The 27,241-nt window shown below is 37.3% G+C and overlaps 1 protein-coding gene across 22 annotated transcripts in view; it reads left to right on the top strand.

Moving 5' to 3' along the window:
• MYCBP2 (MYC binding protein 2) overlaps nucleotides 1-27,241 on the top strand; it is a 283,279-nt gene that overhangs the window by 99,058 nt on the left and 156,980 nt on the right. For all 22 annotated transcript variants that reach the window (XM_045479572.1, XM_045479625.1, XM_045479647.1 and 19 more), the window contains 3 exons: nucleotides 7,087-7,204; nucleotides 13,081-13,285; nucleotides 13,884-14,037. In XM_045479572.1, coding sequence (XP_045335528.1) covers nucleotides 7,087-7,204; nucleotides 13,081-13,285; nucleotides 13,884-14,037 — 477 coding nt within the window. The remainder of the gene's footprint in view (nucleotides 1-7,086; nucleotides 7,205-13,080; nucleotides 13,286-13,883; nucleotides 14,038-27,241) is intronic.

Below are 27,241 nucleotides of genomic sequence, written 5' to 3'. Positions count from 1 at the left end.
TACTCTTCCGTCTCTTGTTCTTCCCTCCCAGCTTGCTGCCTGGAGTCTATGTATGGTGGCAGGAGCTGGAGAAGTCATTATAGTGATCATAAATTGGAAGCCATGTATTAAGAAAAGCAGAGCTACAAGATAGAAATAGTCTCGGTTCCTGATAACATAGAACTGCCATATCAGCTCCTTACAGTAAAATAGATACTTACCTGAGAGAAATGAACTATCATGTTTAAGCCCCTATTACTTTGGCTTTCATTATAGCAGCTGAATCCATATTCTGCTTAATATAGTGAGAGAGCTTTTGGTCAAAAGTGTAGAAAATCCATCTTTATTAGTTCAGGTCTTCCAAGAAGAAGTTGCTAAGACAGGATTAGATGTGCAAAGGGTTCATTGGGAGAAAACTCCGGTGGAGGATAAAAGGGGAAAGAGCAGAGAGAACTGTCAAACACACATATATAGGTCTGACCCCTGTGAAAGGAAAAGAGGGAAGAAGGATAGAGTAGGAAGTGTCTAGATTGAAGTGCAGTTCTGAGAGAGTTTCAGACAGGCATTGGGGTGTCCTCAAGCTGAGGTTGCCTTTGGTGGAGCCCCAGATTGGGCAGGAGGGCCCAGTATTATACCTTCTTCATGCTTAGACACAGGCTGGAAGCATCCCTGGGGAAGAATGGCCTCATGGAGCCAAAGGGACATCATCTGAGGCTGTCACTCAGCTGTGCTCCCTGGAGCAGGTTGTCAGAGATCTGAGTGATTCACATACATGGCTGCCCCACCATTGAAACGAGGCTTATTGATCAAGTCTGGAGATAGATATACAGTACTTTCAGGCCAGACTTGACTTACCAATTCATTTTGCCAAAAGAACCTTCTTTCTTTTTTGAATCTTTACTCTGCCTCATTCTCCCTTGTGGTTATAAGGTATCTGCCAGAATCAACGGGACCTCTATGGTTTCTCATTCACAATTAGTGAATTACGCTAGTCATTAAATAAAATCCAGGATTTTCATTTTATTTCTGAAATTACTCCATTACTGTGGCAAAGATGTGATTATTGCTGTTTATATGGTAAAGCCCAGTGGTTCTTAATCCTGGCTGCACATTGGAATTACCTAGGGAACTTTAAAAATCCCATGCTTGTATCCTGCCTCTGTATTCTATACTCAGGAAGTGTGTGTTGGGAGGTGGGGGTAGGGTGGGAGGTGGATGGAGGTGGCAAGGGCAGTGCTGGATAGGATCAAGAGTTTTTTCTTAAGAGCTCTCCAGATTCTAATATGTATCGGGATTAAGAACCACTGTCTATCCTTAGAGAGCAAGGTCAGATCCATTTGCAGTGCACACAAAATGGGTATGAAATGTAGTGTCCTTAGTTACTTTGATGAATGTTGTTGCTAATGAGAAGAGATGATTAAGGTATCATTGAGTTTAATTTCTCACTAAAAACACAAGTGTAACATATATTTGATACTCTTGTCAAAAGATCTGTAAAACTATCACAACTTTTTTTCTTTTATTTAATTCTAGTGTAGTCAGCATAAAAACTATCACAGTCTTAATGACAAATATTGTGCTTGGAAAGACAGCAAAAGGTCTTTGGCAGAATCAGTTCATCAAGTGTCACTGGATATAGCATTTGGATATTGGACATTGGACATGATAAAATATCAGTGCCTTGCAGGGTTGAACAGTTACTATCACAGGTGTTAGAAGGCAACAGATGTTTTGCTTTATAGTTGGATGACATCAGTGATATGCAGAGACTGAGTCAGGGTTGTAACTTGACTGGGGAAGAACTCGGCAACTTTTTTGTTCTTTATTGGGGCTCATGACACAGAAAAGACGGTTTGTCGTCATCATCATCATCATCATCGTCATCGCTGTTATCGAACTGGTGTTTATTTTGTAGTCATGATATAAGCTGAGAAGGGTGCATTATAGTTAGACATGATGGACCATCAATCATGTGCAGCAGGATGGCATTTCTTCACAAGTCATACTTTATACTTGGATGCCATTCCACAGAAAATAATTGGCAAATAGCTGTATTTCATGGTCTTGACTGAGTGGGAGGGAAGCAGTGAAAATCATGATTATAATCAAGTCACAGCCCTGAAGTAACTGTGAAATATGTAGAAGGAACCGCATAAGCACAAGATTCTGCTACACTACATTGAGGTGTAACGGTTGTTGAAAGAGAAGGTGCTCTTGTCAGCTTTCAAAATGAGAGGTTACCTAAAAACATTGTCTTGTAGACCTGATTTTATCAGTGAGCACCATCCCTTGATTTTCAGTGACTTGCTCAGGTGATAATATTATAGCAGTTTGCTGAGTATTTTTGAATAGCTTGAATTTATCATCTTCACAAAAATATGATAGGTTTAAGTGTTGACAAAATATCAGAGTTTCTTAAGACTTAACTCTGATGGAGTTTGCTTTCACTGTTCAAAATGGTTCTTTCCCCACAGGTACATTTTCATTCCTGGCTCCATTGATTGAGTTGTAACTGGAAGGTTGTAACATGTGGTGTGGGAAGAGCTAAACTGGGTAACCCAGTGAAACAATGCCTACACACTGTGCCTGGTGTGTTAAACAGAAATTAGTCAAAACTTTCTATTGTAACCACTCTAGTTACCCTGTTTGTCTGGGCCCATGTGGGACTTGGAAGGCAGGACACAATACCTGTGGTATTGATTCAGAGATGAATTAGCCACTTCTATGGAGGAACAGTCCCAGGAGGAACAGAGCCCCTATAGCATACATGTTAACTACCACAAAGAAAACATTTATAGGTATTTAGTTGAAATAAAGTACATAGTTGGGGGTTATTTTTAAAAGTTTATAGTAATCAATTTCTTTTAACTGGAATTTATTGTGTAGCACACATTGATTATGTGTGGTTAAAGCAAAGTAAATATTGTATTGTGCATTGTGGTAAAGATTAATAAAAACGTTATTGATAGTCTCTTTATTTAATGTGTTGTCTTGGCAGAATGACTGAGTTCATTCTCCAGTTTGGGTCCTGATTCTATCACTTGGTGCCTATATGACCGTGGCCACGTTTCTTAACGTTCCTTTGTCTCAATTTCTTTCTCTGTTTAATTGGAGTAAGTACATTTCCTTCAGAAGGTTGTTGTGAGAATTCAGGAGGATAATGCCTGTCACTTAGTATAGGGCCAAGTCCATAGTAGGTGCTCAGTGCTGTTAGCTGCTGCTTTTTGAAGTGAATGTCAGAAAGTTTGTGAGAGCTTTTCTATATTCACCCCTGCCATGAGTCTACTAACCCTCTTTTTAGTTTGTTTATTTTGTTCAGTATGCTTCTAAATGTCTGAATTCTGTATTCTTTTTAAACCATTTACAGTAAACTTAAACCTGGATATTTGCAAAGAGATTATATAGTTTAGATACTTTAATTCTCTGTTTTCCAGTAGAATTTTGATCATTCTTATAGTATTTTTGAGTTTCATCTTTTTCTTGCTATCCTGACTGCATTCTGCATTAGTATATTTATTACCCAATCATAATATCTGGAACCATTTAGACAAGGTCGAAATCTTCATCTCCTACCAACTATGTGACTGACTGCAGTTTACTAGACCTTAGTTGAAATATCCCATAGGATTGTGGAAGAATCAATTCAGTGTATGTGAAATGCCTAGTGTGCACACATGCATGCAAACATACACACGTGATTTTTCTTTTCTGTTCTTGTGTTTTCAAAACAATAAATGGGCTCACTAATATTATGGAAAGAGTTCAAAGACTATGTATTAGAAGGTCTGCTACCGGCTCTTGGGAAGATGCTTTGAGCTCTTCAGATCTACCTATAGAGTTATTTCGATAATCAGTTATACAGTTTATGTGAAAGTGCTTTGCAAAATTGCAGATAAGTTAACAGATAAAAGAACGTCCCCTTCATTCTTTGTTAGTGGACATTTCTGTTAGAGAGCATTAGTTCACCGTATAACCCTTTGAATGGACAGTTGTCTTTTTGGCAAAAGTCTCTATAGCTCAGAGTTGAAAACGATTTACCTTTCACTACTATTCTTGGCCATGTTACTCCATCCTCAAGTCAAAAAACTACCGCTCTTTTGAGGCAAGATCATTCTGTTGTACTCCCTTTTATTACCTACCGTTCAGTCATTGCCTTTCATTCACTGAAAATTTAGTATCTGGTTCACAGTGTTTTCTGTCTCTGAGTCTTGTCCCATTCATGAGTGACTTCAGTATCCGTGAGAATGGTCCCATACACTATACCTATCTTGGCACCTTGTATCTAGTAAACTTTACTTCCACATTCATGGTGGTTATTTCCAAGACCCATCTTGGATCAAGCATAGCTCCAACTCTGAATTCCTAAGTTTAAAAAAGCTCATAGTCTGATGATAGCTTTACTTTACTTGGCCTTTGACTTTATCAGTACTTCATTCCCCACTACACTCTACATTTTTACTCTCTCTGACCTTTTTTACTTTATTTTCTACCCAACTTAGAGATTGTTATGGATTTTTTTCACCTATACTCTTACCAGCAACCTCAGTTTTTTTGCCCTCTTGGTCTTGATAATAGGGCATGGCAACACTTCCTGCATGAATCAATCTATCCATATTTTCCATATCTAACTTAGACTTCTGGAAAAAAGTAAATCACCATATATGTGCAGATTGTTAAGTGATTTCCAGATTCAACCAGGTCTTCTACAATGGGCAGTAATTGTTCTGTTTTGTGGTTTGGGACTATTTGGTTTCACATCTCTTGAATTTGATGAAAGATATGGGATCTCTCTTCAGAACAGTAGGTATAAGAATATGTACATAAAAGTTGGCTTATGGGGCACCTGAGTGGCTCAGTCAGTTAAGTGCCCGACTTCGGCTCAGGTCATGATCTCACGGTTTGTGAGTTCAAGCCCCGCACCAGGCTCTGTGCTGACAGCTCAGAGCCTGGAGTCTGCTTTGGATTCTGTGTCTCCCTCACTGTCTCTCCTCCTCCTCCTCTGCTCGCGCTCTGTTTCTATGTCTCTCAAAAAAAAAAAAACGTTAAGAAATATTAAAAAAAAAAAAAGTTGGCTTATAAATTTAGGAGGTTCACGGATGTCCTGAAGTTCACTCATAGGCTTTCTAGAAATCCTTTGGATCTGAGTTAAAACTCCTGGTCTAGATATTTATTTGTTCCCTTTACCATCCCTTTTTTGTAATCTTCGTATTCTCTGCTTACCCATTTCCTTCTTCTCTCAGCATGTGACTTCTGTTCACATCACTACAAAAATAAAAACCATTAGGTGGGAAATTCTTTAGCCCACCAACTCTACACACCTACCTTCATCCATACTATTTCTTTGCTCCTTTTCATGTTACTTTGAAAGAAGGACCTGTTCTTGTCCATGCTATGAAGCCTTTACCCTAGGGATCTAGTTCTGTTTCATTTCTCCTGTCTAAACTGTATCTTTAGCCTTTTTATCTTTACTCACTCTTGTAAACTTAAACAAATTTCTGTCTTCTTAAAAGGAACAAAGCCTCATTGAGCTTCATTTCCTCTTTAGCTGTTGGTTCTCCTTTCTTTTTTCTGTTTTGGGGCAGAGATTCTTGAAGAGGTTTTGCATAGTCTCTGGCCCCACTGTTAATGCCTCATCTGCTGTAGTGTTGTGCCTATTTCCACCAGAGACTTTTTCCTTGCTAAATCCCATGGTCACTTGTATGTGTCTCTGGAGTGTTTAGCATGTACATTATATCCCCCTTCTTGAAACTTTCTCCTTCAGTGACTGTCTTCGTGCCACATTTTCCCAGAGTTCATGCTTCCTCTTTGTTATGTCCTAGATTGCTGTGAGCTCTTCTTCCTCTGTCCGTCCATACCTGAAGTGTTGGAAAAAACTCATGATGAAAATTAGGATCTCTTCTTTGCTCTAATTGTCTTCCTAGATCTCTCATTCATTTTCATAGCTTGAGTGAATGTTACCACCATCTACCTTGCTGCTTAAGCAAAAACCTTCCTGCCAAGTCTAGTCAGTTCCGTTCCTTACACAGCTATCATACTCATTCATTTCTTTGAATCCACACTGTTTTTAGTTCAGGCCTTTATCATAACTCATCCAGATTATTGTGAAATTTTCATAACTAGGTTTCCAGGTGCTAGTCTCGCCCTTTCCAACTCAGTTTTCATTGGAGCCTGAATAACCATTAAAAAATATACTTTATGTAATTTTTAAAAAATTTGAAGTATCATAATTGTCTGAAACAGAGTTCCTATTATGTGTCAACTGTTTCTACAGTGATTATTCTAATTACAGATAATGATTACTAAAAATGGTGAATAAATGGTTAGTAGAGTGATACAAGGATGGGGACAAGGATGGATACAGTGGATATGAGGGTGTCATTTATTCAGTGTTAACTGTGTGCTGGACGCTGAGCCAAGCACTTGATGTATATAAACTTCTTTATTGTTTGTAGGAAGCCTATGGGGTAGGTACTAGTTAGTACTATCCTCCATGTTATAGAAGAGAAAACTAAAACACAAAAAAGATGAGTAACTTGCTTAAAGTCATGGTCACAATGCTGTTGGAGCCAGGGTTCACACCCTGGCCATCTCATCTAGCTCTAGAGTTTAAGCTTCTAGCCACTGTTGTAGTGCCTCTCATCATATCCCACTCTGATTTCATTAACTACTGTATTAAAATCTAAAATTATAGCTCAGTAAAAAAAAGGTAGGAAAAAGAGTATAAAATTGATTGTTTTGTATAGTTCCTGTTAAAGCTGTGTATGATTTTTATTTCATCCAACAAATATTTATAACATGACTTTTGCTATAAAAGCAAAAGTAGCACCAGTCTTTGAGAAAAGACAGAGATTGTGTGTCCATAATTAGAGTAATAAATTTAGGAAATCTTTTTAATAATCTCTATGAAGTCAGTGATAACCTCTTTTACATCTTTGTGGATCTAGGTGGAAACAGGCATATAGTACCTCAATAAGTATTTAGTAAATATACTATTAGTGCCTTTTATGTCTTCGATTCCTTATTGCAATGTTTATTTATTGCTTTTTATTTCAGTTGAGGCCTGTAAGAAATTGACTTAATTTTTTTTTTTTTTTTTTTTTAACCTAGGGGATGTCCCACCCTTGTTCAAGCACTGCCAGGCCCTAGCACACAAGTTACTGCAGGCAGCAACCACACGGCAGTACTTTTAATGGATGGACAGGTCTTCACATTTGGAAGTTTTTCTGTAAGGAATTTTTTAAGCATTAATAGTATTGCATTGTACCATTGCCTTATAATTTGTCTGTGTTAGCTGTTTTTTCTGGTTTCAGTGAAATTCTTGTGTTATAATTATTACATATGCATATTTCCTGTCTCTACGTCTAGCGCACACAAGACCTGAATGACGTTACTTTAAAATAGCTTTCTTCTCCAGGATAGCATTAGAATTTATTAAATTTAACAATGTATTAGAGTTGGACATGGTTATTCCAGGTCAAAATTCTTTAAACATTCAGTAGAGCTAATTCTATCATTTGGAAGCGTATTTCCCAACTAGCTTGCACAGATTGATTTTTCTTAACCTATAGAACTGTTTCTAACTTAGCACTTCTTAAAGGCCTAGTTTTCTTAATAGATTTATTTAAAATTATAGTTTCCTTTTTCCTCTCCTTCTCTCTCTCTCTCTCTCTCTCTCTGTTTCCCTCTGTTTGTCTGTTTGTTTCTCTCTTTTTGCCAAAACTTCAGAAGAGTAAAAAATGCTCTGAGAGTTTTGTATAGTTTGGTCATAATAGAGATCAAGGAAAAGCCTCATAAGACGTTAAGCCTCATAAAACCTGTACCATCTCTGTCATGGGTAACTGTTTACAACTCTATAACCTAAATTTCTGGGTTGGAATTTGCAGCCATTGATTTTTCAAAAATGTGAATGTGAACTTTAAGAAAAAATCTTTTCGGGCACCTGGGTGGCTCAGTCGGTTAAGTGTCTGACTTAGGTCATGATCTCACGGTTCATGAGCCCCGCATTGGACTCTCTGCTGTCAGCATGGAGTCTGCTTGGGATTCTTTCTCTCCCTCTCTCTGCCCCTGCCATGCTCTCTCACTTGCTCTTTCTCTCAAATAAACTTGAAAAAAAAAAAAAAAAAGAATCTTTTATTTGGAAATAATTTTAAACTACAGAAAGGTTGCAAAAAGTAAGAGTAGTACATAGAACACCCATATACCCTTGAGCCAGATTCATCTATTGGTAACATTTTGATTTGCTTTATAACTTTTACATACATGCTCTTATTGTCCCTTACACACTCTGTGGGTGTGTGTGTAAAACTTTTTTTTCCTGAATCCTTTAAGAATAACTTTACATATATTGTGACCCTTTACTCTTGAATACTTCAGTTTATATTTTTTTGATTGATCCAGTAATTACTTTTTGACTTTTTTTTTGTCTCCTCTAATCTATGATCAGTCATTGCTTCTGATTATCATGTCTCATTAATCTCCTTTAATCTGTACCACACCCACACCTTTTCTTTGTCTATTATGATGACATTGATGTTTTTGAAGAGTATAGTACTTTTTTTTTTCCCTAATAAAATGAGCCTCATTTTTGTTTCTCTGCTATTTTCTCATGTTTAGATTTCAGGTTGTGCATTCCAAGCCAAAATACTATGTAAGTGATGTTGTGTTCTTCTCAGGTATCACGTCTGGAGGCACAAAATACCCACCTGCCCTTCATTGGTGATGCAATTTTTGATTACCTGGAAAATGTTTAATTTCTCTACTGCATAATTAGTATTTTTTCCCTTGAAATTAATAAGGAATTTATGGGTTGATTCAATTAAGTGAGTCCTATTAAAAAGACAGTTGTAGGGTACCTGCTTTTCATGCAGTTTCCCCCTAGATTTAGCATCCCATTCTGGCCTAGACCATTCTTTACTATAACGGTTGCAAAAAGATGATTTTCTAATTCCAGCACGCCATCACATTTACCAATTGGCGCTTTGCATTTTAGTGTAAGCAAGAGCCCATCTTATTTGTTTCATACAGATGCATGTATTTGTATTTTTTTCATTACTGTCCTTAATTATTTGGTTGCTTCGATTGTCTCGTATTTCATCGATTCAAGTCCCTTCAAGCTGGCTCCTGTGTTCTTGTGATATGCCCCTTCATTTTTGGGAGCATTTCCTTATTTCCTGGCATAACAAGATGTTTCAGGCTTACCTGTAAGCCTAGAATCAGCCATTTCTCTGAGAATGCAGGTTTGTTTTAGTGGGGAATAGGATTAGACACCCAGTTGAGCACTAGGTATATTTATTGCTATGGGGTGTCTTTATATCCCCAGTACACATGTATGTACGTATATCTATACATGTAAGTATTTTAGAAATCATAAGCCCATACCAGTCAGTACCTCTAATTCCATTTCATCCCTATAGGGGTCTTTCTTACCTTGACCCATTCCATGTTTGTTTTGTTTCCTTTTTCCACAGTAAGAATTTTGGCTTCTAACAATATCAATACTTTTATTTCTCATTCAGTCAGTCCTAAAATATGGGTAAAATAGTTTTATATTTGATTTTCCCCTCACCACTATAAACACAAACTCACTGAAAGGAGTTCAGGATTTTCTGTCCCTCTCGCTCCTGCCCCCTTTTACCTGTGTCCCTCCCCAAAGCTAAAGGTATAAAGTCAAGTATTGTGTTTATAAGTCACGTGGGTTTTTCTTCTTACCCCAGTTCAGTGGAATTATGTTATTCCTTTGGAATAGAATTGGATTCATTTGCTTCAGTTTGCTTTTTGTTTCATTTTAAAAAATAGTTAATATTAATAAGAATAGGTACAAATAACAGATTCTTTGTGAAGAGCAGCAACAGCCAAGGATTACCCTTCTTCCCCTTGTTTCTGAAAACAAGCCCTTTTTCAGATCCATTTGTCTCACCCTGTCCTGGGGCAGGGGTTCATCTCTGTAAAGTGAGTAAGATCTGATGTCAGGGGCTAAGGGAGAAAGAGAGATGACCTTTCAGCATGGAGGAGATCACTTCATCCTCAAACAATGAATGAGGCTCCCGAGGGGTGTCAGCAGTAGTAGAAAAGGGGCAGATGCAGAAGACTGTTACACAGTGGCCTCCTTCTTCTCCTTGTGGTAACAGGCCCCCTAGACCTTCCTGGGAACACACAGGTTAAAATGCTGACGCCTGACATGTCATGCCCCCTTTGAGCTCTCAGACTTCCAAGGAGAGAGGCTTGTGGCCCAATGCACTGTTTCAATTTGTTTTAGTTTTAGGATCCCTCTTCTCATATCCTTAAGTGTAATTTTATTTTTTGAATATGTAGAACATTGACATGTTTCTAAAAGTTAAGTTATGCAAAAATAGTATATACTCTGTCAAATGTCATTTCCCCCCTATCCGTTTTACTCCATGCTTGTAAGTAATAAACTTCATTGTTTTTCAGTTTATCCTTCCTGAGTTTCTTGTAGGATTAATAAATAAATAAGTACACACATATACTGTCTACATCTGCATTGTATAGATACAGGTTTGTGTGCATATATGTGTGCGTATGTATGTAACACATGTATCTATAGTTATTTCCCCTTCTTTATTTTTCAAAAGGTAGCATTTTATATATGCTCTTCTGCACTTTGCCCTTTTTACTGTACTGTATTTCCTGGAAATCACTCCACGTTCGTAGAGATCTTCCTTATTCTTTTTTTTTATTTCTGCCTAGTACATTGTACATATATACTATATTTTATTCAGTCAGTTTCTTATGCTTGGACATTTAAGTGCTTTCCAGTATTTTGCAACAAAACAATAAATACTGTTAGAGGTGTATCTTTGAGGTAAATTTCTAGAAGTAAGGTTGCTGGGTTGAAGGTTAGTGCCTGTGTAGTTTTGTGAGATATTAACAACTCCCTTCTGTTTTGTATTCTCGCCAGCAATGGATGAGAATACCTGTTTCTCCACAGCTTTGCCAACACAATGCACTGTCATGCCTTTTAATTCGTGACAGTCTGATGGGTGAGAAGTGGCCCTGCACACTTTGAAGCCTTTTTCCTGTAGCTGGTGCTGTGAACCTTCAAGCCCTTAACCTACATTTAGTGTTTTGACATTAAGGGTTAGGTTTTCTCTTTGGGTAGATGATTTTACCAGTGCTTTTTCCAAGTCCTCTGTACTCCTCTCTTCTTCTCAAGCCACCCCTTCTGCAGGCTTCACCCCCTCCAACTTGCAGTGGCAGGTGGGTGGAGAAAATGGTTGGAATTTGTTTTATTCCTCTGGTTACAGGTGACTTAAAGGTCAGCAGATCTGCTATTTCCTAATACTGCTGAAGGCTTGAGTGATGTGTGGTTTTCTTTGCCCTGTGTATTGGTTTTTATATTGTTTTGCGGGGGAGGGGGGATTGTGAATGTTAATATTTGAAATCAGACAACCATTATTGTCCTCTACCCCTAGAAGTTCTAGTTGTGAACTTTCATGAATTTAAATATGGTTTATGTGTAGCCATATTCTGAATGCCTGGGGTTGTCCAGGCATCTGTTGTATTTTTACACTGCTTTTCTTTACATTAGTTGGTTGATAGTAAGGGAGTAGATACTTATTTCGGTAGTTAATGACAAATAGAATTATTTTTCTTCTGAAAGTATAATGTCCTTGAATATGATATATTTTGCTCACTGTTCACATTCTTATGGGGTTTTTTTTGTTTGTTCTGTTTTTTTTTTTTTTGTTTTTTTTGTTTTTTTGTCAAAAAATAAGAACAGACATTGAAAGAAGCTGAGAATAAACATCAGGGTTTTTTTGGCTTCTCTGTTCCTGTGCTTGCCACTTTTCCCTCCCCTGGCTCAGCCCAGGGATTGAAGTTCTGTTGCTTTTGCAGTCACTTTGTGGCTGTGGTTTCTTGCTATGATGTTGGAGTGATAGAACTCACTAGAAACCTAATAGTTGGGGTGAGAATTAACCAGGCTGTTTATAGTGCTCCAGACTCCCTTGTTCTTCAGCTTTTTTGCTAATGGTTTCTCATTCCCATTACTTACAGACAATGATGCGCTGGAAGTCAAGATCCAGCATTTTCCACCCTCCAGAGGGTTTTTGGAAGGGAAGTTTTTGTGGGGGGAGGGAGAGCTCCTGAGCCTGGGGTGGATGAATGTTTACCTATCCACCATCAGCATTCTTTTATAGCTACTAGCTTAGTGGAGAAAGGCTTCCTCTTATTTTTTAAATTAAACTCTTACCTAACCTAGTACCTGTGGACAGCCATAGTTTTAAATAAGTTAACAATTATTTACTTAAGATACCATTCCTTAACATTGTTTCTGCTGTTTATCTTGACACATAAATGAAATAACTTACTAACACATGATCATGTGAACATACTTAATTTTCAAATTGTATTCACAAGTTGTAGTATTCATTATTTTGGCCTTTACTCAAATATTTTCAGACTGTGATTTTTTTTTTTTTAATTTTTTTTCAACGTTTATTTATTTTTGGGACAGAGAGAGAGAGACAGAGCATGAACAGGGGAGGGGCAGAGAGAGAGGGAGACACAGAATCGGAAACAGGCTCCAGGCTCTGAGCCATCAGCCCAGAGCCTGACGCGGGGCTCGAACTCCTGGACTGCGAGATCGTGACCTGGCTGAAGTCGGACGCTTAACCGACTGCGCCACCCAGGCGCCCCTGGACTGTGATTTTAATAGTGACTTTCATTGTATACTGTCAATATCACAGTGATTTTTTTCAAAGTGAATTTTTTAAATGAACAATTTGTAATACTAATTTTTTTAACATGTTGTATATTGTACTTTCCATTTAAATGTAGGTAAAGACAATATTTCAGGGAGATTTCTTGCATGGAAAATATTTAGCTTTATTATTGTTTTTTAATAATGCATTTTGTGGCTTATTAGGAGCAGAGTTTCTAAGAATAATAGAAATTATTTTATTTCTTTATAAGTTTTGGTCCAAATTTCACATGAATGTCATTAATAAGTAAAAGTACTAACAGTAAATAAAGAATAATTTTTCATAGAGCTATTTTTGTCTACTGTCTTCTTAATTTTATAAAAAATCAGATATTTTTTTATCCAATAATGTTGTTATTATGGTTTATTTAATTTTTTAGAAAGGACAACTTGGCAGACCAATTTTGGATGTGCCATACTGGAATGCAAAACCAGCTCCCATGCCTAACATTGGATCAAAATATGGAAGAAAAGCTACCTGGATAGGTGCAAGTGGGGACCAGACTTTCTTACGAATTGATGAAGCACTTATTAATTCTCATGTACTTGCTACATCAGAAATTTTTGCCAGTAAACACATAATAGGTAATATCCCTAAAAAACGTCCTTCCCAAAATCATTTTCTTGATTGATAGTAAATGATTCATCATCTTTCCTTATCATTAGATAAGTCTTAGAGCTTTTTGTTTTCTTTCTGTTTGAAGAAATTTTAAAGAAGCTTCTAAGTGTCTGTGTTTATATGAGTATTTATAAGCTAGGGAGTCGTGGAAATATGAACCAAATTGAAGTAGGATAAACCCTGTGTTGGAAGGAGGAATTTTTGTATATTAGTTCTGGTTAGGTAAATGGTAGAAATTAATTTTTATGAAAGGTTATGTAAGTCAAACTTTGAAGTTCCATCTGTAGGTATCAATCTATACTTGTGTCTGTGATACCATAAATAATTATATAATAGGGCAATATAGATTTTAAGAGCATGTGTTGTGGATTTAGACCACCTGAGGTTTTAGTCCTAATTCTATTACTTAAAAATGTTTAGTTAAAATATTTAAATCTCAGTTTTGTCTCATCTGTGAAATGGATGTAATAATAATACTTACCTTATAAGTAATACTTAATTTCTAAGCTGAGGGTATGTAAAAGGGTAATGCATTTTTAAGATGTATAAATATCTTTCCTCAAGGCTTGGTACCTGCTTCTATGTCAGAACCTCCTCCATTTAAATGTCTTCTGATCAATAAAGTGGATGGGAGTTGTAAAACTTTTAATGACTCTGAACAAGAGGATCTGCAAGGATTCGGTGTGTGTCTTGACCCTGTGTATGATGTCATTTGGAGGTAAGCTCTGTTTATAAAATAGAGTAGTGAATAAGTTTTGATCAAATTATACTTTTGTGGTGATGTAAAATTCATGTATAGGCAGACTTTACATACATGAGTACTTTCCTATTTAACTGTGCTTCCTGGGACCTTTACAGTGTAGTGCAGTGATTAAGGCAGCCGGGCTGCCTCAGTTTATCCCACATCCACAATTTGCTTTCTGTGTCAACTTGGAATAGTTATCATGGCTCTATGTGCTTCACTTCTCTCATTTATAAATTTGGAATGATAATAGTACCTACCTCATAGATTGTTAGGAGGAGTGAAGAATTTAGAGCTGAGGCACATAGTAGGTGCTATAGAATTGTTTGCCACTGTCATTATATTAAGCACTTTTACTTTTAAGAATTCTGTTATTATTTTTGGTCTTTCAGCAATCATATCTAAACTGCGTAGAGCTCATTCTTTTTTCATAAATATTGAATTATTACCGACTATGTAGAAGAAACTGTGCCAAACATAGTACAGAATAATTAAGGTAAATAAACTCGCCCTTTATGAATGAACATAACAGAATCCCCAAATTGGTAGAGAAATGTCGAAATGTATAGGGCTACCAAACTCTGGAAACTGTAAAAATGTAGAGAATGGATACAGATACACTAGAGACTCAAATTATATTGTATTTGTTTAAAATTTATTATGGTGCTTTATATACATAATGAGTAAAGGAAAGTGTTGTCCCTTTCAGCAACTCTAGGTTTGAACACTAGTAGGAGGTGTCCCCTGCATTACCAGAGTGACTTATCACAGGACTTACCTCCCCCGCCCTGCCCCAATCCCTTGCATTGTTTATTTGGCCAACATCAGTGGACAGGAATTAGATAAATTGAAAGGTTTAAGTAGCACCAGTAAGGAAAGGCAAAAGGCTTTTTCTGTCTTCCTTCCTCTGCACGTGCCTGCTTTCATTTCTATCAGCCAGCCACGTCTTAAGAGGCCATGCTATCATTCCTAAGGCTGCATTCAGAGTGAAGTAATTATATTGCTTCCCAGGTTGCTGACCAGCATAACTATCTTACTTGGACACTTTGTGAGAAGGTCTGGAAGCCAGAATTGAGTAGTGCTTTTCATTCTCCTTGGCAGCATTACATAGGATAGATTAGATAATGAAAGACTGCAGGTAAGTAGTCTTATAGTAAATCTTACGGAGACATGAAGTACTAGGAATCAAAATTAGAGTGGTCATGTGGGATAGCATGGAGGGTATAGAAAGGCACATGGTGTAAAGATAGACTAGTCATTAGTTATTTACTGATTACAAGTCCATACACAAGAGACTTAGTTATCAAAGAGCAAGCACTGGTTTGGACCTAGGGTGTTTTATTTTCTAGAATCTTTATAGAATATGTATAACTTTTATATGTTTTATTTTTAAATGAAGTAAATTTGCATTAGCAAAATAAAAGTTGACAGGGTGGAATTTGTTTATGGATACATTCACTAAATTAGAAATGCATTCTCTACATTAGTTAATAGCAGAACTGGATTCTAATAGTATAACTAGAGCCATTTCCTAGGGTCTTAACAGAACTCAGAAGTGTGGTAGGCAGTTAGTTGAACCTTGCCTTTTTCACATATGGTGATAACATTGGGAGAGATGATCTCAAATGTCTCCACAGTCCTTGACCATTTACCCCTTTGTTCCAGAACAAAGATTGAGAGATGAAGAGCAGTCACTCCTCCAGTGTTTCACTAAAACAGCTGGAGGGTGTTTTCTTGTAATCAGAATTAGAGTTTTTATTCTGTTATCCTGACTTCTGGCTATTTTATGTCCTTTGTGTTTTTCACTAGGGTACTTGCATTTTACAGCTGTCATAGATACTGCAGATTCAGTATTAGCTTACTTTGACTTTCCTTCCATCCAGAATGCTTCTTTTTGTAGCCTTAACAGAGAATTTCTCCTGTATAATTAGAAACTTAACACCTACAAAAAGCAGATGAATGTTAAGAATAGCAATTTTATTTCCCACTTCAAAATATATACAATTAATACATGAATATGTGTTTTCATTTTTAAATAATTTTTTTAACGTTTGTTCATTTATTTTTTTAATACGAAATTTATTGTCAAATTGGTTTCCATACAACACCCAGTGCTCATCCCAACAGGTGCCCTCAATGCCCATCACCCACTTTCCCCTCCCTCCCACCCCCCCATCAACCCTCAGTTTATTTTCAGTTTTTGAGAGTCTCTTATGCTTTGCCTCCCTCCCTCTCTATTTTTTTCCCCTTCCCCTCCCCCATGGTGTTCTGTTAAGTTTCTCAAGATCTACGTAAGAGTGAAAACATGTGGTATCTATCTTTCTCTGTATGACTTATTTCACTTAGTATAACACTCTCTAGTTCCATCCACGTTGCTACAAAAGACCGTATTTCATTCTTTCTTATTGCCAAGTAGTATTCCATTGTATATAAAAACCACACCTTCTTTATCCATTCATCAGTTGATGGACATTTAGGCTCTTTCCAGAATTTGGCTATTGTTGAAACTGCTGCTATAAACATTGGGGTACAAGCGCCCCTATGCATCAGCACTCCTGTATCCCTTGGGTAAATTCCCAGCAGTGCTATTACTGGGTCATAGGGTAATTTTTAATTTTTTGAGGAACCTCCACACTGTTTTCCAGAGTGGGTGCACCAGTTTGCATTTCCACCAACAGTGCAAGAGGGTTCCCGTTTCTCCACATCCTCGCCAACATCTAAAGTCTCCTGATTTGTTAATTTTAGCCACTCTGACTGGTGTGAGGTGCTATCTGAGTGTGGTTTTGATTTGTATTTCCCTGATGAGGAGTGACGTTGAGCATCTTTACATGTGCCTGTTGGCCATCCGGATGTCTTCTTTAGAGAAGTGTCTATTCATGTTTTCTGCCCATTTCTTCACTGGATTATTAGTTTTTCGGGTGTGGAGTTTGGTGAGTTCTTTATAGATTTTGGATACTAGCCCTTTGTCCGATATGTCATTTGCAAATATCTTTTCCCATTCCATTGGTTGCCTTTTAGTTTTTTTGATTGTTTCCTCTGCATTGCAGAAGCTTTTTATCTTCATGAGGTCCTAATACTTCATTTTTTGCTTTTAATTCCCTTGCCTTTCAGGATGTGTCAAGTAAGAAATTGCTGCGGCTGAGGTCAGAGAGATTTTTTCCTGCTTTCTCCTCTAGTGTTTTGATGGTTTCTTGTCTCAAATTCAGGTCCTTTATCCATTTTGAGTTTATTTTTGTGAATGGTGTAAGTAAGTGGTCTAGTTTCATTCTTCTGCATGTTGCTGTCCAGCTCTCCCAGCACCATTTGTTAAAGAGACTGTCTTTTTTCCATTGGATATTCTTTCCTGCTTTGTCAAAGATTAGTTGGCCATACTTTTGTGGGTCCAATTCTGGAGTCTCTATTCTATTCCACTGCTCTTTGTGTCTGTCTTTGTGCCAATACCATGCTGTCTTGATGATTACAGCTTTGTAGTAGAGGCTAAAGTCTGGGATTGTGATGCCTCCTGCTTTGGTCTTCTTCTTCAAAATTATTTTGGCTATTCGGGGTCTTTTGTGGTTCCATATAAATTTTAGGATTGCTTGTTCTAGCTTCAAGAAGAATGCTGGTGCAATTTTGATTGGGATTGCATTGACTGTGTAGATAGCTTTGGGTAGAATTGACATTTTAACAATATTTATTCTTCCAACCCATGAGCATGGAATGTTTTTCCATTTCTTTATATCTTCTTCAATTTCCTTCATAAGCTTTCTATACTTTTCAGCATACGGATCTTTTACATTTTTGGTTAGGTTTATTCCTAGGTATTTTATGATTCTTGGTGCAGTTGTGAATGGGATCAGTTTCTTTGTCTTTCTGTTCCTTCATTATTAGTGTACAAGAATGCAGCTGATTTCTGTAAATTAATTCTTTATCCTGCGACTTTGCTGAATTCATGTATCAGTTCTAGCAGACTTTTGGTGGAGTCTGTCTGGTTTTCCATATATAATATCATGTCATCTGCAAAAAGTGAAAGCTTGAATTCATCTTTGCCAATTTTGATGCCTTTGATTTCCTTTTGTTGCCTGATTGCTGATGCTAGAACTTCCAACACTATGTTAGCAAACAGCAGTGAGAGTGGACATCCCTGTCATGTTCCTTATCTCAGGAGGAAAGCTCTCAGTTTTTCCCCATTGAGGATGATATTAGCTGTGGGCTTTTCATAAATGGCTTTTATGATGGTTAAGTATGTTCCTTCTATCCCGACTTTCTCGAGGGTTTTTATTAAGAAAGGATGCTGAATTTTGTCAAATGCTTTTTCTGCATCGATTGACAGGATCCTATGGTTCTTTTCTTTTCTTTTATTAATGTGATGTATCACATTGATTGATTTGCGAATGTTGAACCAGCCCTGCAGCCCAGGAATGAATCCCACTTGATCATGGTGAATAATTTTTTTTATATGCTGTTGAATTCGATTTGCTAGTATCTTGTTGAGGATTTTTGCGTCCGTATTCATCAAGGATATTGCCCTGTAGTTCTCTTTTTTTTGCTGGGTCTCTGTCTGGTTTGGGAATCAAAGTAATGCTGGCTTCATAGAATGAGTCTGGAAGTTTTCCTTCCCTTTCAATTTTTTGGAACAGCTTGAGAAGGATAGGTATTATCTCTGCTTTAAATGTCCGGTAGAATTCCCCAGGGAAGCCATCTGGTCCTGGACTCTTATTTGTTGGGAGATTTTTGATAACTGATTCAATTTCTTTGCTGGTAATGGGTCTGTTCAAGTTTTCTATTTCTTTCCATTTGAGTTGCGGAAGTGTATGGGTGCTTAGGTATTTGAACATTTCTTCTAGGCTGTCCAGTTTGTTGGCATATAATTTTTCATAGTATTCCCTGATTATTGCTTGTATTTCTGAGGGATTGATTGTAATAATTGCATTTTCATTCATGATTTTATCTATTTGGGTCATCTCCCTTTTCTTTTTGAGAAGCTTGGCTACAGGTTTTTCAATTTTGTTTATTTTTTCAAAAAAACAATCTTAGTTTCATTGATCTGCTCTACAGTTTTTTTAGATTCTATATTATTTCTGCTCTGATCTTTATTATTTCTCTTCTTCTGCTGGGTTTGGGATGTCTTTGCTGTTCTGCTCTATTTCCTTTAGGTGTGCTGTTAGATTTTGTATTTGGGATTTTTCTTGTTTCTTAAGATAGGCCTGGATTGCAATGTATTTTCCTCTCAGGACTGCCTTTGCTACATCCCAAAGCGTTTGGATTGTTGTATTTTCATCTTCATTTGTTTGCATATATTTTTAAATTTCTTCTCTAATTGCCTGGTTGACCCGTTCATTCTTTAGTGGGGTGTTCTTTAACCTCCATGCTTTTGGAGGTTTTCCAGGCTTTTTCCTGTGGTTGATTTCAAGTTTCATAGTATTGTGGTCTGCAAGTGTGCATGGTATGATCTCAGTTCTTTTATGCTTATGAAGGGCTGTTTTGTGACCCAGTATGTGATCTCTCTTGGAGAATGTTCCATGTGCACTCGAGAAGAAAGTATATTCTGTTGCTTTGGGATGCAGAGTTCAAAATATCTGCGAAGTCCTTCTGATCCAATGTATCATTCAGGGCCCTTGTTTCTTTATTGATCCTGTGTCTAGATGCTCTATCCATTGTTGTAAGTGGGGTATTAAAGTCCCCTGCAATACCACATTCTTATCAACATGGTTGCTTATGTTTGTGATTGTTTTATATATTTGGGGGCTCCCGTATTTGGTGCATAGACATTTATAATTGTTAGCTCTTCCTGATGGATAGACCCTGTGATTATTATATAATGCCCTTCTTCATCTCTTGTTACCACCTTTAATTTAAAGTCTAGTTTGTCTGATGTAAGTATGGCTACTCAGCTTTCTTCTGACTTGCAGTAGCATGATAGATAGTTCTCCATCCCCTCACTTTCAATCTGAAGTTGTCCTCAAGTGTAAAATGAGTCTCTTGTAGACAGCAAATAGATGGGTCTTGTTTTCTTATCCATTCTGATACCATTTGTCTTTTGGTTGGAGCATTTAGTCCATTTACATTCATTGTTGTTATTGAAAGATATGGGTTTAGAGTCACTGTGATGTCCGTAGGTTTCATGCTTGTAGTGATATCTCTGGTACTTTGTGGTCCTTACAACATTTCACTCACAGAATCCCCCTTAGGATCTCTTGTAGGGCTGGTTTAGTGGTGATGAATTCCTTCAGTTTTTGTGTGTTTGGGAAAACCTTTATCTCTCCTAATCTGAATGACAGACCTGCTGGATAAAGGATTCTCAGCTGCATATTTTTTCTGTTCATCACATTGAAGATTTCTTGCCATTCCTCTCTGGCCCACCAAGTTTCAGTAGATAAGTCTGCTACTACCCTTATGTGTCTAGCTTTGTAAGTTAGGGCTTGTTTATCCCTAACTGCTTTCAGAATTCTCTCTTTATCCTTGTATTTTGCCAGTTTCACTATATGTGTCATGCAGAAGTTTGGTTCAAGTTACAGCTGAAGGTAGTTCTCTGTGCCTCTTTGATTTTAATGCCTGTTTCCTTCCCCATATCAGGGAAGTCTCAGCTATGATTTGTTCAAGTACACCTTCAGTCCCTCTCTCTTTCTCTTCCTCTTCTAGAATTTCTATGATACAGATATCGTTCCATTTGATTGCATCACTTAGTTCTCTAATTCTCCCCTCATACTCCTGGATTTTTTTATCTCTCTTTTTGTCAGCTTCCTCATTTTCCATAATTTTGTCTTCTAATTCACCTATTCTCTCCTCTGCCTCTTCAATCCGTGCTATGGCCACCTCCATTTTATTTTGCACCTCATTTATAGCATTTTTTAGTTCCTCATGACTATTTTTAGTCCCTTGATCTCTGTAGCAATAGATTCTCTGCTGTCCTGTATGCTTTTTTCAAGCCCAGTGATTAATTTTATGACTATTATTCTAAATTATTATTATTATATTATTATTCTAAATTCTTGTTCCGGTTTTGGTCAATTCGTTAGCTGTCGCTACTTCCTGGAGTCTCTTTTGAGGAGAATTCTTCCGTTTCGTCATTTTGGATAGTCCCTGGAGTGGCACAGAACTGCAGGGCACTTCCCCTGTGCTGTCTGGAGTAACTTGTGTTGGTGGGCGGGGCTGCAGTCAGACTAGATGTCTGTCCCCAGCCCACCACTGGGGTCACAGTCAGACTGGTGTGTACCTTATCTTCCCCTCTTCCAGGGACAGGACTCACTGTGGAGTGGTGTGGCCTCTGTCTGGGCTGCTTACACACTGCCAGGTTTGTAGTGTTGCTGAGATGGGATCTGGCCAAGGGCCTATTAGACGGGGTGGATCTGCAAGGTACACAGGGGCAGGAGGGGCAGGCTTAGCTTGCTTTGCAGTAGGTGGTCCCCTGCGGGAGGGGCACTGCAGCACCTGGAGGGAGGCAGGCCCCTTGGAGGGATGGATCCGCAGAAGCACAACATTGGGCGTTTGCATGGTGCAAGCCTTTATTCATTTGTTGAGAGAGAGAGAGAGAGAGACACACACACACACACACACACACACACACACACAGTGTGAGTAGGGGAGGGGCAGAGAGAGAGGGAGACACAGACTCTGACGCAGGCTCCAGGCTCTGAGCTGTCAGCACAGAGCCCGATGTGGGGCTTGAACTCACAGGTGAGATCATGACCTGAGTCGAAGTCGGAAGCTCAACCCACTGAGCCACCCCGGAGCCCCAGTTTGACACCTTTTTAAATGCATGTATTTTTAAAATACAAATAAGAACATATTCATTTTAAAAGTTAGGTTTTTTGCTAAACAACAATTTCTAGGTCTTTCCAAGTCACTACTCTAAGAACTGCTTTTTTTATTAAAACTGTATAGAATCCTGTAGCTGGATATATACTGATCTATATTTCCCTATTAATGAACAAAATTTTTAGATTATTTTTTAATGTTTCAGTATTATCTATAATGCCTCAGTGAACACACAAACACACACATGTATATAAGCACAGAGTTTTATACTCATGGGAATGTATTGCTATGAGGTGGCTTTCAAGAAGTGGAATTGCTGAGTCAGAAGATAGTCAGAATTGTCATATATACCTGCCCTTTTCTCCCTTAATACTCTCTTCACCAACCGCATGTGAGAGTCCGTATTTTCCCATACTATCTGCATCACTATACAGTTATTATCATTTAATAATATTAAATACTAATATTAATACTGTATGCTAATACTGCACTATTATTTTCAATTTTTGCTATTTTAATTTTATTCTGTTAATATTTAAATACATACTATATGATATGAGATAGACAATGTCCTTGCTCTTAGGGAAGTCGTCTTTTTTTTTTTTTTAACAGAGATAAAGACTATACAAAATGATTATCTAATATACTTTACAGAGCTTGCTCAGCATTATTAAGGAAAAAGAGGGCGCTATGATTGAGGTTAACAGCAGTGACCTATATTCCATTCAGTGGAGATAGTATAAGTTAAGACCTTAAAATATAAAAAGAACCAGGCATTTGAAGAGTTAGGAAAAGTTTTCTGAGCAGGGAGAGCTTAGTAGACCCAAATGCTTTGGTACCAGCAAGAGCTTGGCTGTGTTTTAGGAACTTGAAAAAAGCCAGTGTGGTTAAAACACAGTGAGTGAGTGGCACAAAATGAATTCAAAGGAGTAGGCAGGGCTAGGACATGCAGGACTTTGTAGTGTAGATCAAGAACTTTGAGTTTTCTTCCAATAGGAAGTTTTTGTAGGATGTTGAGTTGGGAAGCGACACTAAGAGATTATACTTACTGTGTGGAAAATAGATGGGAAGGAGGCAGGCACAGATACAGGAGGTTACTGCAGTAGTGCAAGGGAGAGAGGATGGCATGAAACTTAGGGTTGTGGTGGGGAAGATGGGAGGAGAAGGTAGTAGCACATAGTTTGGAATAGAGCCAATAGAACTTGGTTGATTTGGGGGTGGGGTTGTGGGGGGGAGTGGTGGGGGTGGGGGCAGTGGCCATTTAAGGAAAGAAAGTGTTCAAGGATGATTCCCAAAGTTCTGATTTTGGCATTTGAATAGACATTAACTGAGCCAGGAGAGGCAGAGAAAGGAACAGATTTTGTCAAGATTTCTGTTTTTGACATGTTAAGTAGGCAGTTAGAGAAGTGAGCCAGGCACAAAGGACTGGTTTGGACTGGGAATGTAAATTCCAGAATTTTTAGTTTATAGGTATATCTAAAGGGGTGTTTTTGAAGGAGAGCACCTAGGCAGAGAATGTAGGTTGAGGAGAGTCCTAAACTTAAAACATTTTAAGTTAGGGGAGAGAGGAACTAGTCAGGAGACTAGAAAGAGCAGCCAGTGAACTATTAGAAAAAGCCAAAAGGGTGTGCTGACATGGAAGTGAGAAGGGGATGGATCATAAAGAGGAGCATTTAATGATGTTGAATATGCTGAGGGCTTGACTAAGTAGATGACAAAAAATTCCATTAGGTTTAGCTACTTAGAAGTTATTTACAACTTTGAGAATAATTTCATGCAAGTGTTAGATGTGCAAACTAGATTGGTATGGTTTGAAGAGTGGGGATTTCCACTTTTGGCAATTTGATGAACTAAAAAAAAGATAAGTTTAAATTAAAAAAAATTTTTTTATGTTTATTTATTTCTGAGACAGAGAGAGACAGAGCATGGGTCGGGGAGGGGCAGAGAGAGAGGGAAACACAGAATCAGAAGCAGGCTCCAGGCTCTGAGCTGTCAGCACAGAGCCCGATGTGGGGCTCGAACTCACAAACCGTGAGATCATGACCCGAGCTGAAGTCAGTCGCTCAACTGACTGAGCCACCCAGGCACCCCAAGTTTAAATTTTATACATTGCTTGGCACTCAGCTAAGATATCACTAATATAGTGCCCCTCTCTTCCACCCCTACCTCAAAGAAAGAAAACCAGCATAAAAATAAAAATCATACCTCATGAGGTGACCCTTGAGAAGTAAGCAGTCAGCACTGTAAACACAGGATTTTGCTGAGGGCAACTGCTGATAAGCAGTGCTGCAGTTTGGAAAACAAACATTGTGCCAGCTACAAGGTGAGGGAGATGGGAACTAATCCTGAAAATTCTGTTAAGCATCTGGCCTTAGAATGATGCTGAAGTGGGACCAAATAGGTAATACCCCTCTGTCTCCAGCACAAGGCCAGTGTAAATCCTCCATGCTTTGGTACCAGCATGGTACCATAGGTTTTAATGAATTAACATTCCATCAAGTATGAGCACCAAGTCAAAGATTGCTTAACATACAAGTAATATCACTTTTAATGAAATTCAGCACGAGGCAAGCAATGAGATCTTGGAATTATCAGAAATAATATAAAGTATATATGAAATGTTTAAAAAATAAAAGATGGAATTGAACAACAAAAGAAAACTCATAAGACTCAAGATGATGAAGCATATTTGAAAAACAACCAACCAAAACTTTTATAAATGAAGAATAGTTTTTTTACACAAATGCATGAGTAGATCAGATTTGAACAAATGAAAGGGAATTACACAAAATGCCACAGAGACAAGAATATAAAAAAAGTGGGAGCGCCTGGGTGATTCAGTCGGTTAAGCGTCTGACTTCAGCTCAGGTCATGATCTTGCAGTCCGTGAGTTCAAGTCCCACATTGGGCTCCGTGCTGACAGCTGGCATTCTGTCTATCTCTCTCCCTCTCAAAAATAAATAAACATTAAAAAAAATTTTTTTAATAAAAAAATGTGAAAGAGATTTGAAGAATATAATGAGAAGATCTAGTACACATCCAAGAAGAAAATATTAGAAATTAGAGAAAATAAAGGAGAAAAACATTTGAAGAGATAATGCCTAATAATTTTCCAGAACCAAAAAAAGGTTTAAATTTGCAGATATCTGGGACGCCTGAGTGGCTCAGTTGGTTAAGCGTCCGACTCTTGGTTTCAGCTCAGGTCCTGATCTCACAGTTCATGAGTTAAAGCCCAGCATCTGGCTCTGTGCTGACAGCATGCAGCCTGCTTGGGATTTCTCTCTCCCTCGTTGTCTCCTCCTCCCCAACTCATGCTGTCTCTGTCTCTCTCAAAATAAATAAATAAAACTTAAAAAATAAAAAAATAAATAAATTCACAGATATTAGAAATTATGTGTTTCCATTATCTACATTCAAGAGAAATTGTAGTGAAATTATAGAACACTAAGACTAAGATAAAAATCTTAAAAGCAACTAGAGAAATAATCACACACACACAAAAACTAATTAATAGATTAAATTAAAACTTAATAGTACAATTATATTAATGCTACTAATTATAGCAGGTACTTTCATAGAATTTGTTCTGTGCCAAGTATTATTTTTAAGTTTAAGATAAAGATTTTTTAATAATTATTTTTAATTATGGTAAAAAACAAAATTTAACCATTTCTAGTTGTACAATTCAGCAGTGTTAGGTATATTCACATTGCTCTACAGTAGATCTCCAGAATGTTTTTATCTTGCAAAACTGAAACTCTGTACCCAAAGAACGGTTCCCTATTACTCTGTCCCTCTAGCCTGTAGCAGCCACCATTCTACTTTCAGTGAATTTGACCAGTTTTGATTTTTAAGTGGAATCATACAGTATTTGTCTTTTTTGTGACTAGCTTATTTCTAGCATCATGTTCTCAAGATTCATTCGCATTATAGCCTGTGACAGAATTGTTTAAGGCTGGAATAACATTCCATTGTATGTTTCTACCACATTTTATTTATCCACTATCCATCCATGGATGCTTCAGTTGCTTGCACCTTTTGGCTCTTGTGGATAATACTGCTATGATTGTGAGTGTGTAAATATCTCTTCAAGATTGTCCTTTGTATTTAGTAAATTTGGATCATCAAGCACCATTGATTGGCAAAACCATCCTTAATAAATGAATATGATTGTTAGCTGTATCTGACATAAATCAGATTTTCAGAAGAACCTGGGTATTCTGTATAGGAATACCAGTTGTGGAAAAAATGAGAATTTTGTTCTTCCTTCCCATTTACTCTTGTATTAATGCTTTAGGGAAACTTAAAAAATTATCCACAGCAGCATTTTTTTGTAATGGAAAAATTGAGTGGTTTTCGTTTTTTTGCCATCATTAGTAGAATGGACAAATAGCTGTAATATAGTCACATGAGCTATTAATACTCTATAACAATGAGAATGAATGAGCTTGCAGTTATACACCATTGTATAAATACGTTGTAAGCATATTCTATTGTTTGAAGAAAGCAAGCCACAGAAAAACACATAAAGTGTGTATCCTGTTCATAAACAATTCAAAACATGAAACTTAAATAATACACAATTTTGATATAACATATGAAAAATCATAAACGTAAGAAGAGAATGATAAACTTTTAAACTTCAAAGTAATTGCTACCTTTGAAAGAAAAGGAAAGAAATTAAGTAGGGAGGGAGATCCAGGGCACTTAAAAGGTAGTAGTAATGTTCTTTTTACTGGTGCACATTATGGCATGATTCTTCATACCTTATCTTGAAAATATTTTGTTACTATTCTTTTGTATGTACTCTGTAGTTGATTAAAACAACTTTTCCAAAAAGAATTCATAGCAAAAAATTGGCAAAGAAATGGAGGCAGCTTTTTGAGAATTTTTTTATGGAAGAGATAAGAGAAATGAGATAATGGTGGGGGGTATTGTGGGTCCCTAATGGTTTACTGTTTATTAGTAAGGTTGAACACCTCCTTACACTTTATTTGTGTTTCATTTGTGGAAACAGCATTCCAAGTCTTTTGTCCACTTTTCATATTAGATTGATACCTCTTTTTGTCTTGCAGGAGCTCTTATACATTGTGAATACTGTTCTTTTGTCTCATGTGTGTTTCACATATTTTCTTTCAACTTGCCCTTTGTCTTTAGACTTCATCTGTAGACTTTTTGTTGTACAAAGCTTTATATATGTGTGCACCATGTGTACTATTGCTCCTGTACTCATAAAAAAAAATCATAGCCCGTGTTACTGTTTCATTCAAATTATTCCACTTATAGTGACATAAATCATTTTATTTATATACTTAGCTCAGATAGAGAAAATAATGAGCTACATTTTATCCTCTTTAAGCTGACTGTATGTAATCCCTTTGTATCATCAATTCTACTTTAGAAAAAATTTTTTAATGAAACTGTATGTTGAAGTGCTATAATT

The sequence above is a fragment of the Leopardus geoffroyi genome, chromosome A1 (genome assembly GCF_018350155.1).
Source record: "Leopardus geoffroyi isolate Oge1 chromosome A1, O.geoffroyi_Oge1_pat1.0, whole genome shotgun sequence".
Lineage (NCBI taxonomy): Eukaryota > Metazoa > Chordata > Mammalia > Carnivora > Felidae > Leopardus > Leopardus geoffroyi.
This window is presented reverse-complemented; position numbering and strand designations above follow the sequence as displayed.